A 14,166-nucleotide genomic window follows, 5' to 3' on the forward strand; every position below is an offset into this window, starting at 1 on the left:
CAGGGAATGAACTTTTAAAGAAAAAGGTGGTAAGTTAATAGAAATATACAAACATAATTCATTTCTCCTACAGATTGCACATTTAAATAACATTTAATTCTCCTGACAAGAATGAACTTTAACTGACTCTGTCTCCAAACACCGCAGATTATGATACCTCACAACACAGATAAACACTACACACTATACGTGCTCAACAAGTACACGAGCTCCATCGACATACTTGACTCACTGAATTACAGAAACAGAGATGGAAAGAATACATGGAAAACACACCATAAGGATCATCCAGAACTTGTACGTCAATTAAACCTTGTTTTCTAATTGGTTTTCCAATTCCTGCATTCCCTTGTTTAATGCCAAAACACAACAATAACACCAAACCGTAATCACGGATTAATAGGATGCACGCACTCATGAAGAAGCATTACGGCGAAGCGGAGCTACGAGCCAACGGCGAACCGAACTGGTCGAGGATAGCAGAAACACCTAACAGAGTTTGCGTGCCAAAACAGCAGGGTACCCAATGCGGACACTTCATGGTTCAATTTGCAAAATACTGGAATGGCATTGATCTCATAAAAGATGATGAGGATTTCGATGTAAGTGAATAGTACGAGAGCAATAATTTTAATTTTTACAAGCACCACTACTTGAATACTTCAGTTATCTCATGAAAGAAAAATAAAAGAATATCCAATGACCTCCATGCAGCAAAGAAACATAGATGCCGAGTGGAAACCAGAGTTCCTTTTTACAGCCATATTTGGTGAAACAAACCAAGTAAAGTGCGAGGATCTACCTGGAAGAATCAAAGAATTCAAACCAGAAACTTCGAAGTTCTTTTACACCAACAAAGGTAAGAAAATCATTTGTACTTATCTTTTTTTTGTAATAACCTACCCATCCCACGGTTCACCAATGTCTTTCGTATCACAAGAGCTTACATATTACATATCTGTTTCCGCTGACAGAAACAGATGAAACTAAAAGGGACAAAAGACGAAGCATTAGTCCATACCCAAAACATTCTCATTACTTCCAACACACAAAGGAGGCGTCCAACCTCTTCCATCTCATCATGAGCGACAGCTGGCAGGAAGAATACAAAAAGTGAGTTGTTTTCTATTGCACCTCAAATATAGTTGGACAGAGGCCAAAAATAATGTAAAATTCTGTTTCTCACTGACCGTGACCTCCAAAATTATTTAATCTCCCTGTCGCAGCAAAACTATATTTAGGCGCATCCGCAGGGACAGTGAAAGCACGCAACTTACTGGAGCCCAACTGAAGGCAGTATTAATTTGGTCCAAGACCAGCACAGACGAACATATTTAGGCGCATCATATGGAAAAGAGGGTCCTCGATGACATAGCAGAAATCTGGGAAAGCAAACAAGATTCAAAACAGAGTGATAGAGTAATATTAGGCCCAAACTTTGCAGAGGTAAAATTTTAAAAAGCAAAATCTTGTTTATATTGCAACACCTACTCTTTTTATATTGTTACACAGCTCTTTTTTCTAACCGTTTTTTTCATCGTAATTATTGTTTGCAGCATATATTGGATTTAAAGCATCACAAAACTGGTATTAACAATTTAAGAATGAACTGCAAAAAAGAAAGAATCAGCTGGTTCCCATGTATCTCAAGGAAAATCAACGGAAAAAGCTCTCAACAGCAAACATGGTAACAACCTTTTCCTCCATGACAAAATCTCAAAATATGCGTTCTATTAAATTACTTTATATTAAACTGTCATCTAAGCAACAAGTATTTTGTACGTGGATATTCATTCCAATGGAGAAGGATGACCGCTATGTACTATATGTGCTGGACAAATACAAAAACAAAGTTCACATTATTGATCCTCGAGAAATGCTCTAGAGGAATTTGAGAAAGAAAAGATAGACGTAGATAAATTGGATGAAAAATAAGCAAGTCGAGTTCTTCAGGAAAATGAAGATGCTGAAAAAGAAAGAGAAAGACATGTTCAGGAATATCATGTTCATAAGATGGCAATCGTAAGCATTTATACATAACAATTTTTTCAGTTTTACAAGTTGCAATATAAAAACAATTAATTACAAATGCAATATTCCCAGGTACCTAGGTTTAAAGAAGTCTTCAACATCATACTAGGACAAACAATGACTCCCATGCGTACAAGATGGCAGATTCATACCGTGCAAGATGTTCTAGTGGTAGAAAAGGGAGAATCAACATTTGTTGTTTTAAAGCTTGCATTCATCTACAATGGTGAAAAGTTTGTCCAAGACCTGGAAGATTTGACAGTAAGTTTATATAGATTTACTTATAAACAACTTATATGCACAAACTCTAATAATATACTTCTCTTCTCGGCAAAATTTCACAGGATGAGGTCGAAGATTGGAGGGCAGAGGCAATGTACATTCTCTTAAGTAGCGAGATGAATCAAGTCAAAGCTAGTGAAATGGGTGACGAGATTAGCAAGATCTTGAGAAAAATGAAGACTAAAACTTTTGATTTAGCCCGCGAGGCTAATTCTATCTAGACGTGACAATTTTTTTATCAATAACTCACATTTCTATGTAATATAGTTAGAAATTGAGTGTTCATATTGAAAAGAGAAGTATTTCGACAACAATGCCTCTTACATCATCAGAGAGTGCCAGTAAACTATAAAAAACAATGCCTCCTCTTATTTGTACCACAACACTGACTCCCAAAACGAACCCTTACGCATGACTCTGGGGACCACCCTCCCGTGCCTCCAGAGGTGACAAGGCCTTTGTGCCACCAAACCCTGGGTCACCATGCACTCGGGCAATATCCACACACACACATACCATTACGCGTGACTCTGGAAACCACCCTCCCATGCCTCCAGAGGTGAAATGGCCTTTGTGCCACCAAACCCTGGGTCACCATGCCTCTGGGCAATATCCACACACACACATAGCCTTACGCGTGACTCTGGAGACCACCCTCCCGTGGCTCCAGAGGTGAAATGGCCTTTGTGCCACCAAACACTGGGTCACCATGCCTCCGGGCAATATCCACACACACACATAGCCTTACGCGTGACTCTGGAGACCACCCTCCCATGCCTCCAGAGGTGAAATGGCCTTTGTGCCACCAAACCCTGGGTCACCATGCCTCCAGAAAATATCCACACACACACACATAGCCTTACGCGTGACTCTGGAGACCACCCTCCCGTGGCTCTAGAGGTGAAATGGCCTTTGTGCCACCAAACCCTGGGTCACCATGCCTCCGGACAATATCCACACACACACACATAGCCTTACGCGTGACTCTGGAGACCACCCTCCCGTGCCTCCAGAGGTGAAATGGCCTTTGTGCCACCAAACCCTGGGTCACCATGCCTTCGGGCAATATCCACACACACACACATAGCCTTACGCGTGACTCTGGAGACCATCCTCCCGTGGCTCCAGAGGTGAAATGGCCTTTGTGCCACCAAACCCTGGGTCACCATGCCTCCGGGCAATATCCACACACACACATAGCCTTACGTGTGACTCTGGAGACCACCCTCTCGTGCCTCCAGAGGTGAAATGGCCTTTGTGCCACCAAACCCTGGGTCACCATGCCTCCGGGCAATATCCACACACACACACACATAGCCTTACGCGTGACTCTGGAGACCACCCTCCCGTGGCTCCAGAGGTGAAATGGCCTTTGTGCCACCAAACCCTGGGTCACCATGCCTCCAGGCAATATCCACACACACACATAGCCTTACGCGTGACTCTGGAGACCACCCTCCCGTGCCTCCAGAGGTGAAATGGCCTTTGTGCCACCAAACCCTGGGTCACCATGCCTTCGGGCAATATCCACACACCCTCTTAGCCTTACGCGTGACTCTGGAGACCACCCTCCCATGCCTCCAGAGGTGAAATGGCCTTTGTGCCACCAAACCCTGGGTCACCATGCCTCTGGGCAATATCCACACACACACATACCAAGAACGCCTCAACAGTGGCTAGCTCCTACGCACACGTGACTTCACATGCTTCAAACCCGTGCCTCCGCGGGCAACATACCAATGCCTTCGTAGTATACACACATGTGAATGCACGCACAAACCTAACTCGTAAACAGACGTGACTGCAAAAATTCAAACCCGTGCCTTCAGCACAACGTTCAGCACATGCTTCAAACACATGCTTCAAACCCGTGCCTTCGGCACAACCTGCTATATAAAAATTAAACACACGCCGCACAAACCAGCACGCCGCACGACCAACGCGCCGCACGACCAACACACACTTCGACCTATGCCCCCCCCTTCAAGATGTTTATAAAAATTAAACGAGCCGAAGACGAGCCGGAGGTTCCCTCGCGCCGAAGGAGCCGTGTCACACGACGACGTACAACGCGCCGCACGACCAACACACACTTCGACCTATGCCCCCCTTCAAGATGTTTATGAAAAATAAACGAGCCGAAGGCGAGCCGAAGGTTCACTCGCGCTGGAGGCGCCGTGCCACACGACGACGTACAGCGCGCCGCACGAACCAGCACGCCGCACGACGAACACACACTTCGACCTATGCCCCCCCTTCAAGATGTTTATGAAAATTAAACGAGCCGAAGGCGAGCCGGAGGTTCCCTCGCGCCAGAGGCGCGGTGCCACACGACGACGTACAACGTGCCGCACGAATCAACACACACTTCGACCTATGCCACCCCTTCAAGATGTTTATGAAAATTAAACAAGCCGAAGGCGAGCCGGAGGTTCCCTCGCGCTGGAGGCGCCGTGTCACACGACGACGTACAACGCGCCGCCCGAACCAGCACACACTTCGACCTATGCCCCCCCCTTCAAGATGTTTATGAAAATTAAACGAGCCGAAGGTTCTCTCGCGCCGGAGGCGCCGTGCCACACGACGACGTACAACGCACCGCGCGAACCAACACACACTTCGACCTATGTCCCCCTTCAAGATGTTTATGAAAATTAAACGAGCCGAAGGCGAGTCGGAGGTTCCCTCGCGCCGGAGGCGCCGTGCCACACAACGACATACAACGCGCCGCACGAACCAACACACACTTCGACCTATGCCACCCCTTCAAGATGTTTATGAAAATTAAACGAGCCGAAGGCGAGCCGGAGATTCACTCGCGCCGGAGGCGCCGTGCCACACGACGACGTACAACATGCCGCACGATTGAATGATTCTGGAGACTGCTTTTTTACATTAAAAAGTTGCTTTTTTTTCTTTACTTGAAAGGTGACATTTGATAGTGTTGGTAGTCCCCGCCTGTAACTACCCCATAAATCTCCATTACCCGGAAATATAATGGGAACAAAAAGGGAAACAGAAAAGGAAAAAAGGGAACCAACCGCGCGAACCGGTATTTTTTTTGTGTTTTCGCGTGAATAGGGAAAACAGAAAATTCAGGTGGTTTGAGGGTCAAACTGCAAAACGCACCAAACTACAAATCGGAAAGGGAAAACCGGGAACCAACCGCGCAATTGGTTTTCCCTTGCAGGAGCGCTCCGCGCGCGACACTTGTCACGTGCGGAACGCTCCCGAACCGCTCGTTACGAGCGCTCCGAAGGAGCGCTCGTTAACTAGTTGCTCCCTTATAGCTATTGCGGCATTTCTAAAAAAAGATGATGTGACACCACGCGACTCCCTGATGGCCATTGAACTCTACCCTGAAAAGAAGAAAAGAAAAGTGCACAGAGTCGGAGATCTAGTTGTAAAGTATGGATTATTCATAGGTGTTTGATGAACCAAATCCTCAACCATGTAAAAATAGACACAACTGTTCCAAGGCAGAGCAGAAGCTTCACCTTTTCCCCAGATATGCAAACCCCGGTGGCAAGCACACTCTATGGAAAAATGTGTGGCATGCAAAAGTCCCTCTTAAATATGTGTATTACTGCATGGAAAACAGTGACAAGAACATTTGCGACTGAAAGCATGGCTAATAATAAAGCCTGTTGCTGGCTATATACTAATGTCATGTCACATATAGCCTTTGTAAAAGTACACTCATATAATAAGCCAGCTATTAAGTTGGCTATAGTATTTAATATATGCATGTGAAGACACACACTTGATTGGGAGGAAAGAAGGCTGCACTTGTTCACACGCTGCATGCAAGCACTTTTTCTAGTAACCTGTGCTAGCGCTTGGCGACTGATCAAGCGCCCGCTGCGCTCTCTCTCCTTCTTTCTCACCCTTCCAGCTAGGATTTCAATGACTTGGCATGTGTTATAGCCAGCTGACTAGGCTTATTATACTTGCTCTGACAAGAACAGGGTATTTGGGCACCTTTCTTGGTCGTTTTTTTTTTTTTTGAGTCAAACAACTCCGTGTGAGGCGACGACTCTGATCCGACGCTGGGCCAACCAAAGGCCTAGCCGAAACCACGCTGTTCTGGGCCTCATGATATTTTTCGCTCAGTTCGTGAAGCAACGCAGCCCAAGACCATTCCGCACACCGCCCACGCTGCCAGCCTGGGCCCGCATGGCCGGCTGCCTATAAGGCAACGGCCAGTGCGAGGGGGCCCCACCAGGCAGGAAGCAGCAGAGAGAGAATTCAAATTCCAATTCCTCGGTGTCTCCCCATTCCCCAACACCACCAGTCCACCGCCACCGCCACCCAATCCGTCGCTCTCCTCCCCGCCGGCGATCGCCGCCGGGGCCCTCATCGGCGCGGCGCCGCTCCGGGACCGGGCGATGAAGCTGAAGATCAACAAGGCGTGCGACATCGCCTCCATCTCCGTCCTCCCTCCCCGGTACGGTCCCCCCGCCCAGGCCGATCCCCTCCCCTCTCGCCGCCGGCTGCTCGCGTTCGTTCCGACGCGTGCTTGGTTTAATTCGTGCTCGTGGTGTGTTTTGTTGGTGGTGCAGGAGGACCGGAGGGAGCAGCGGTGGCGGTGGCGGGATGAGCGCGCCTGCTGCTGCTTCCGCCGCGGCGGCGGCGCAGCAGCAGCGGTCCCAGTCCATGTCGCAGAAGTCCTTCTCGCAGGGAGGAGGAGGAGGCGGCGGCCCGTTCTCGCAGGGCGTCGGCGCGTCCTTCTCGCAGGGCATAGGCAGCGGTGGCGCGTCTTTCTCCCAGGCCAGAGGAGCGTCCTTCTCGCAGGGCAGCGGCAGCGGAGGCGCCGCGTTCTCTCAGGTCGGTGGAGGCGGAGGCGCGGCCTTCTCTCAGGGCGGTGGAAGCGGAGGCCCCGCGTTCTCTCAGGCCGGCGGAGGCGGAGGCGCGGCGTTCTCTCAGGGCGGTGGAGGCGGAGGCGCGGCGTTCTCTCAGGGCGGTGGAGGCGGAGGCGCGGCCTTCTCTCAGGCCGGTGGAGGCGGAGGCGCGGCCTTCTCCCAGGGCGGTGGAAGCGGAGGCGCGTCCTTCTCCCAGGGCGGTGGCAGCGCGCCGCTCGTGCACGCGCAGTCGCAGCTCTCGCAGGCCTCCCTCGACGCGAACCTCCTCAGCCTCCTCTCGCAGGCTCCCGCGCGCGACCAGGTCCCGTATACATCATCCCTCCTCCTTCTCCAATTGTTGCCACTGTGTGGTGATCCATGATCGAGGCCGCGTTTGCTTCTACCGGTTGGATCACAGGATCGGTGTGTTCGGTGAATTTGTTGGATCAGTGGGTCACTAGCATGTCGGGTATGTCGGTCTTGAGTTTGTTGCTTGCAGTAGCGAGTTTGCATCGAATTGATTGGTGTTGGTTACTGTTAATTAGTCGCTTCCACTGAATCCTCTTGTGCTTGGTTAATCTCTGAAGTGGCCATTTTATCGATCTTATGTTTAGTCACAGTAGCGTTGCAACGAATTGATTAGTGTTGGTTACTGTTAATTAGTCGCTTCCAGTGAACCCACTTGTGCTTGGTTGATGCGTGGAACAAATAGTTCAAATCTCTGCAGTGGCCATTTCATTGGGCAAATTAGTGAACTAAGTGTTATTGCTTGATATCTCAATTTGGTGCACGCGAGCCGAGCATTCATGTACTTGCATTACTGAAAGTGTTAGAGGAACGACACCCATGTGATCCTTTTCTGCTAGACTGTTTGAAATGGTGATTTTGATCTGTATGATTTGTCACAATTGACGCCGTTCTGTGCACAGTCAGTATGCAGTTACGATTTATTCATATCCCTCAATGCAGAGGGAATGCCCAAACCAACTGTTCTTATCCTAATAAATGTTTGAGTGAGAACAGCTATGTTTTTTGTTATACTTGCTGGTTACAGAAGGTGGATTCCTTAAAAAAAAAAGTTATATGATGTGCACACTTTTTATCTGCTGCCCAATTATGATCTTCATTCTCTTTCCTTTGGTGACCAGAGATTTGCCTTGGAACAGGACTCGTCGAAGAGGACATCTTCATATCCTGCCAGTTCAGCTTCTTGTGTGCGTGAGGAATCTCAGCTGCAACTGACAAAGATACCAACCAACACTATCCACCGCTGGAGCCCCTCTCTTCCGGATAGCAGATGTAAACTCAAGCCCTTGCACCTGACAGAATTTACATTTTATCCATTTTTCTTTTGCGGGAAATTACATTTCATTCATGGCCATAACAACAGTTCACATGCTCTTCAAGCACACTGATTTTGGTGTTCTGAATAGGTTCACAAAAATTCTCTCATTAACTGGGTATGTAAGTCATATAGTGCATGCTTTAAACAGATAGTGACCTGAAGCTGTTCTAAAAGTAGAATCTAGATTTTATTTTAAGCTGTCACATTGTCATGATATACTTGGAAGTATATTTCGACTAAAGTGCCAAGTTGATGTTTTTTCGACAGGTCAGGTTAATGAGGAAGTTGAGCGCAAGTTTCAGCATCTGGCAAGTTCAGTACATAAGATGGGAACGATATTAGACTCAGTGCAAAATGATGTGATGCAGTTAAACAGAGCCATGAAGGAGGCATCACTAGACTGTAAGTCACCCCCTAATTGGTACTTTTGATCAATATATGGGCGATCGTAATTGCTGCTATTTCTTCATGAGTTTTGCACTCTAGCTAATTCTGTTACATCCCACAAATAGTACATCATCGACTAATGAGAGCGTGTATTCGCTTTGTTCAGCTGGTAGCATTCAGAAAAAGTTTGTGCTCCTAGAGGACTCTCTAAAGCAAATTGTAAGGATAGTTGCTAGTTCAGTCCTTTTTTTGCTTCTCTTTTTTTCTGAGGCAACAAAGTTTAATTAATCCAAACGTGGTACCACAGCTTAAGGGACAAGATGATCTGAAAGCACTCCTTGAAGGAATCACAGAAAGTAATCCTGACCGACTGAGTGTTCTCAACTCTCTCGCCAGCAAACAGGATGAGATGTCCTCGTTACTTTCAGTCTTGCCAAAGCATGTGCAAATAGAACTGGGGCAACTGAAGGGTGACATCAGCAGAATTTTCTCAAAGGAGATAGAGGTACTACTGCTAAGATCAACCACTAGCTTTAGGTTCACTTGTGTTTGGGAATTATTCTGATGTGCATATGAGTAATTATCTTACCTTGCTGATTTACCACCATGTAAAATTCTCCCTTATGTCCATATGTGTGAGTTTAGTTTCTATGAAGGCATATAAGCTCGTTCATACCATTTTCTTCTATATCTTATTTTTCTTTCAGGAAGCGTAATTCCGTTGTGTATTCATGATATCTAACACTAAAAATTCACAGTCTACACTAGGGCTTATTTTTTCAGCATTTTACTCTGAAGTTAAAGGATTGCTTCTGAAGAACATGCACAATCTTGTAGTATATCATGTGGCATGCTAAGACCCCATCACTTCACATACTAGAGTAAAGCAACTAATGTTGGTTTTGCTGACCTTTGCCTATTTGGACAGGGGATAGTTAGAGCTGTTGATACTAGGCTTGACCGGATGCAAATGCTGGCAGTACGTGTACTTGTCGCTCAACTAATTGAATTAACAAGCCTTTCAGTACTTTTCTCCTCTTATTCTATTTCCCTTTCTTTGCTGAAGAACCAGAGCTGCACCACCAATGCAAAACCCCTGATGAACCAGACAAGTGTAACAAATGGAAGCCCCCTGATGAAGCAGACACCAGCAGCAGATGGAAGCACCCTGGTGAACCAGACAAGAGTAGCAGATGGAGGCCCCCTGATGAACCAAGGACCAGTAGCAGATGAAATCCCCCTGATGAACCAAGGACCAGTACCAGATGGAAGGCCGCAGAAGAAACAAAGACCAGTAGCAAATGGAAGGTCCCAGAGGAAGAAACAAACACCAGTAGCAAATGGAAGGCCCCAGAGGAAGAAACAAAGACCAGTAGCAAATGGAAGGCCCCAGAGGAACCAAAGACCAGTACCAAATGGAAGGCCCCAGGTGAAGCCAACAAAAACAGCAGATGGAAGCTCGCAGATGAACCAGAAACCCGAAGCAGATGGAAAGGCCCTAATGAACCAAGTACTACCAGTAACTCAAGCGTAATCTTCTAACCTCAGCTCCTTATACAGATCCAAGTTGTTAGATAACTAGTACTATGCATTGCTGTAGTATGGAGCATCAGATGTGAAAATTGCCTTGATGAAAAATCGAAACGCTAACTGAACCTATAAATGCCGACATCCTCAAGAGGAAAGCTGCAAGATATTCTTATGTGCAGGAGGATCTTGTGATAAGATCCTTCTCATTTTCTTTTGCTGCAAAGCTAGTTAGTTCTGGCCTTTGAAATGTTGAAATGTCCTCTTGAGATTTGGTAATTAAAACGCTTGTACAGTAGATCGTTATCTCCGTTTTGACAGCAAGATCAGATTGGTGTGTTTTCAGTTATATTGCTAACTAAAGTCCCTTCACTTTTCTGAATATGCATCTGCCTTTGCTTTAGTCTTCCCTGTTCCTGCTTGGTTTGAGATTCTACTACTAATTAGGCTTGTTTGTCTGTCAGTGCCAGTGCTCCTGCGCCCTTGGCTTATCAGAGGAAGACAGAAGGTGTGAAGCCAAATGTGGAAAAGGGGATGGCAAAGGCCGCCACAGGTGCACAGGAATTGGGTGGCTCAGGCGACAGCAGTCCGGCGCCACCTAAAGAGCAAGAGTTGGCGATTCAGAAGGTCAATGAAGAGGCACCAGTCAACAAGGTAACTCGCGCCGCAACCTTGCTCATTTCTGGCTCGACTGAACAACTGTAAAATGTTAATGGCTCAAGGCCGACACCGCTGAATTGTTATTATTTACCCTTAAAGAAGAGCATCACTGATTAAGCGAATCATTTTGTGCTGAAAGAATAACATGACTGATTAACCGAATCATTTTGTCCTGAAAGAAGAACATGACTGATTAACTGAATTTGCTTGAGCATGCTTGGTGCTGCTGCTTCACGAATGCTCTGTAGTTTGCCCCCGTGGATTAAGCAAGTGAAGTAGAACAGTAGGTTAAACAAGTCAAGTTGTTCCTGCGGTTATTGACTGTGTTTGCGATGATGATGATGATGATGGCTGTTGCGGATGGAAAACAATGCAGGCGATGTTGACCATTGTCATCGACTCGGACGACGACGAGGAGGGGGGTGGCAGCGCCGGGAGCGCGTCATGCGTCACGCTGAAGGCCGAAGCAGGTAGAGCCAGCCAGCCGCTGAATTGAACTGAACTGAACTGAACTGAACTTCCTTTCTCCCTCTACAGTCTACACTACTGAGAAGTGTAAACACATGTGATGTGACAGTGACTGTATGTCTGGTGCAGGTGGTGCGGGTGGTGGAGCGGTGGCGGAGGCGGCGATGGGCGAGGGGGAGGCGCTGGAGATCCTGCGGCGGGCGAGGAAGCGCCGGCGGAGGGAGGAGGCCAACGCCGTCGTGCTCGACCACTGCTAGACTGTTTATTTAGTACGTAGCAGCAACCCAACGGTAACGATTGGCGTACAGATACAGACAGAGGTGGGTCGACAGACAGTGTTTTAAGAAGATAACAGAGGTTAGGGGGCGTACAGATCAGAGAGGGAGAGGTGAAAACTTACCACACAGCGAAGGGGAGATGTTCACGCAGAGAGGTGGGTCGACAGACAGTGTTACAGTGCACGCAGAGACAGAATGCAGATATATTTCTGCCTGCTGTTACGGTGCCATTACTATTACAATCTCCGAAATAGGCTTTCGCCCCGCTTTATAAATAAAGCATAAGTCCATACAGCCACATCTCAGGTACAGTCAGCAAGAAAGGAGAAAACGCTGGGGCCACAGCACAAAGAAGCCCAAAAGAAAGGAAAAAAACAAAAGCCTCCAGGGGCAAGCTAAGTAGCAGACGAGCGGTTGGAGAGCCGGCGCGCAGAAGACACCAGAGCGTCCAAAAGAAGCTGAAGACGATCACGATCCCTCAGCCTAGCGAGCGGATGCCAGTGCTGCAGGAAGGCAAGAAATTTGAAGAACGAGTCAGAAGCACGTCGCGGGAACACCCGCTCAATCACCATCTTATTGCGGGTAGTCCAGAGAGTCCACATCATAGCCGCGAAGATAAGCCAGAACAGTCGGCGCTTATGGCCAACCTGGGTGGCCCTAACCTGCAGAAACCCTGCGAGGTCAGTGGCCTCCCACTCCGGCCCAAGAGCCTAACGAACAAAGCACCAAAGTGCCTGCGCTGCTATGCACGAGAAAAGAATGTGCGTTCCCGTTTCCGGGACATGGCACAAAGGGCACAGTCCATTGCCCGGACCATGGCGCTTCAGCACCTCGGTCCCTGAAGGGAGACGATCTCGAAGAAGCTGCCAAACAAAAATCTTGATCTTCAAAGGTAGCGGTGCCTTCCACAATGGGGATAGCCACGGTAGAACCGGCAGCCTACATAATGCCTGATAAGCCGAACTAACGGAGAAATCGCCCGAAGGCGAAAGGCTCCACGACACCGAATCAAGGTCCAGGGACAGAGGAAGAGGGACTACTTCCCTCAGGTCTGCCCATTCCCTGACCTCAGCAGGTCCGAAGGAGCGGCGGAACGCAATGTTCCATCCGTCCTCCAGAGCCGCCTCAGAGACTAGAATGCCCGGGTTCGCACAGATCGCAAAGAGACGCGGGAACCGCAGGCGGAGAAGCTCGCCCTAAAGCCAGGGGTCCAACCAAAATTGGGTCCCAGACCCATTGCCAACCGAGAAGCGCACACCCAACCTAATCTCTTCCTTGATGGCCTGAATAGATTTCCAGAATTGAGAACCAGCCGACTGAGAACACGCCAAGAGGGGCTGGCCCTGCAAGTATTTGGCCTCAACCAGCTGCAACCACAGCCCCCCATCTTCCCGCAAGATCCGCCAAACCCAACGTAGCATGAGCGCCACGTTCATCCGGCGGGATGCGGGTATGCCCAACCCACCTCGGTCCTTAGGCATACAGATGTCAGCCCACTTGACCATGTGGTACTTGAGCCGACCGTCCCCTGCCTGCCAAAAGAACCTAGCCAGCTCCTTGTCGAAGGAGCTATGTACACCTTCAGGTAAGATGTACATCCCCATCATATACATGGGGAGGCTGGCAAGGTTAGAGCTAATGAGGATAGTTTTGCTGCCCTTAGAGGTGAACCTACCGCGCCAGGGCTCCGCACGGGACGCTACTCGCCCCACTAGCGGATCGTACCCACTCATTGTAATACTGGACTCGGCCAGGGGTATCCCCAAGTAAGATATGGGGAATGACGCCAACCTACAGTTGAGATTATCTGCGATCCGAAGCTGCTCAGCCTCAGAATAGCCAAGTACCACCACCTCGCTCTTATCAAAGTTAATCTTAAGTCCAGACATTTCCTCAAAGCAGAGCAAAAGGAACTTAAGATTAACAATGTCAGAGTCCGAGCCTTCCACCATAATCATGGTGTCGTCCGCATACTACAGGTGAGTAACCCCCCCATCCGGGATGAGGTGGCTAACAACACCCTTAAGGTGGCCGGCCAACTTGGCCTTATCTAAGATGCCCGCAAGGGCATCAACTGCGAGATTGAAAAGCAAGGGAGAAACAGGGTCCCCTTGCTTTACTCCTCTGGACGCCTGGAAAAAGGGTCCCACCTCACCATTAATGTTGATCGCAGTGTTCCCAGATCTAACCAGTTGCATGATCCAGGAACACCACCTCACGTCGAAGCCTCGTCGCTCCATCACCAACCTCAAAAAGGACCAATCCAGACGATCATACGCCTTCTGGAAGTCCAATTTGAGGAAAACCCCCTTGAGCCCCTTCAACGCCACCTCGTGAACGATCTCGT

At 48.3% G+C, this 14,166-nt stretch overlaps 1 protein-coding gene across 2 annotated transcripts; it reads left to right on the top strand.

Annotated features, from left to right (window-relative positions):
• Window positions 1-6,520: 6,520 nt before the first annotated feature.
• Window positions 6,521-12,791, top strand: LOC125506498 (uncharacterized). Of its 2 annotated transcripts, none has more exons than XM_048671302.2 (11): window positions 6,521-6,760; window positions 6,876-7,476; window positions 8,303-8,453; window positions 8,767-8,901; window positions 9,053-9,105; window positions 9,194-9,391; window positions 9,815-9,865; window positions 9,953-10,416; window positions 10,878-11,067; window positions 11,450-11,543; window positions 11,671-12,791. In XM_048671302.2, exons 1-11 carry the CDS (start codon window positions 6,702-6,704, stop codon window positions 11,796-11,798), a joined length of 2,124 nt encoding a protein of 707 aa, XP_048527259.1. In that variant the 5' UTR covers window positions 6,521-6,701; the 3' UTR covers window positions 11,799-12,791. The 2 variants fall into 2 exon arrangements, with proteins under 2 accessions (XP_048527259.1, XP_048527260.1); XM_048671303.2 differs by having other exon boundaries at window positions 6,522-6,760; window positions 8,321-8,453; window positions 11,671-12,790.
• The last annotated feature ends 1,375 nt before the right edge of the window (window positions 12,792-14,166 follow it).

This window comes from Triticum urartu, chromosome 5A (assembly GCF_056163025.1).
Source record: "Triticum urartu cultivar PI428250 chromosome 5A, HENAU_Tu73, whole genome shotgun sequence".
NCBI classification, from domain to species: Eukaryota; Viridiplantae; Streptophyta; class Magnoliopsida; order Poales; family Poaceae; genus Triticum; species Triticum urartu.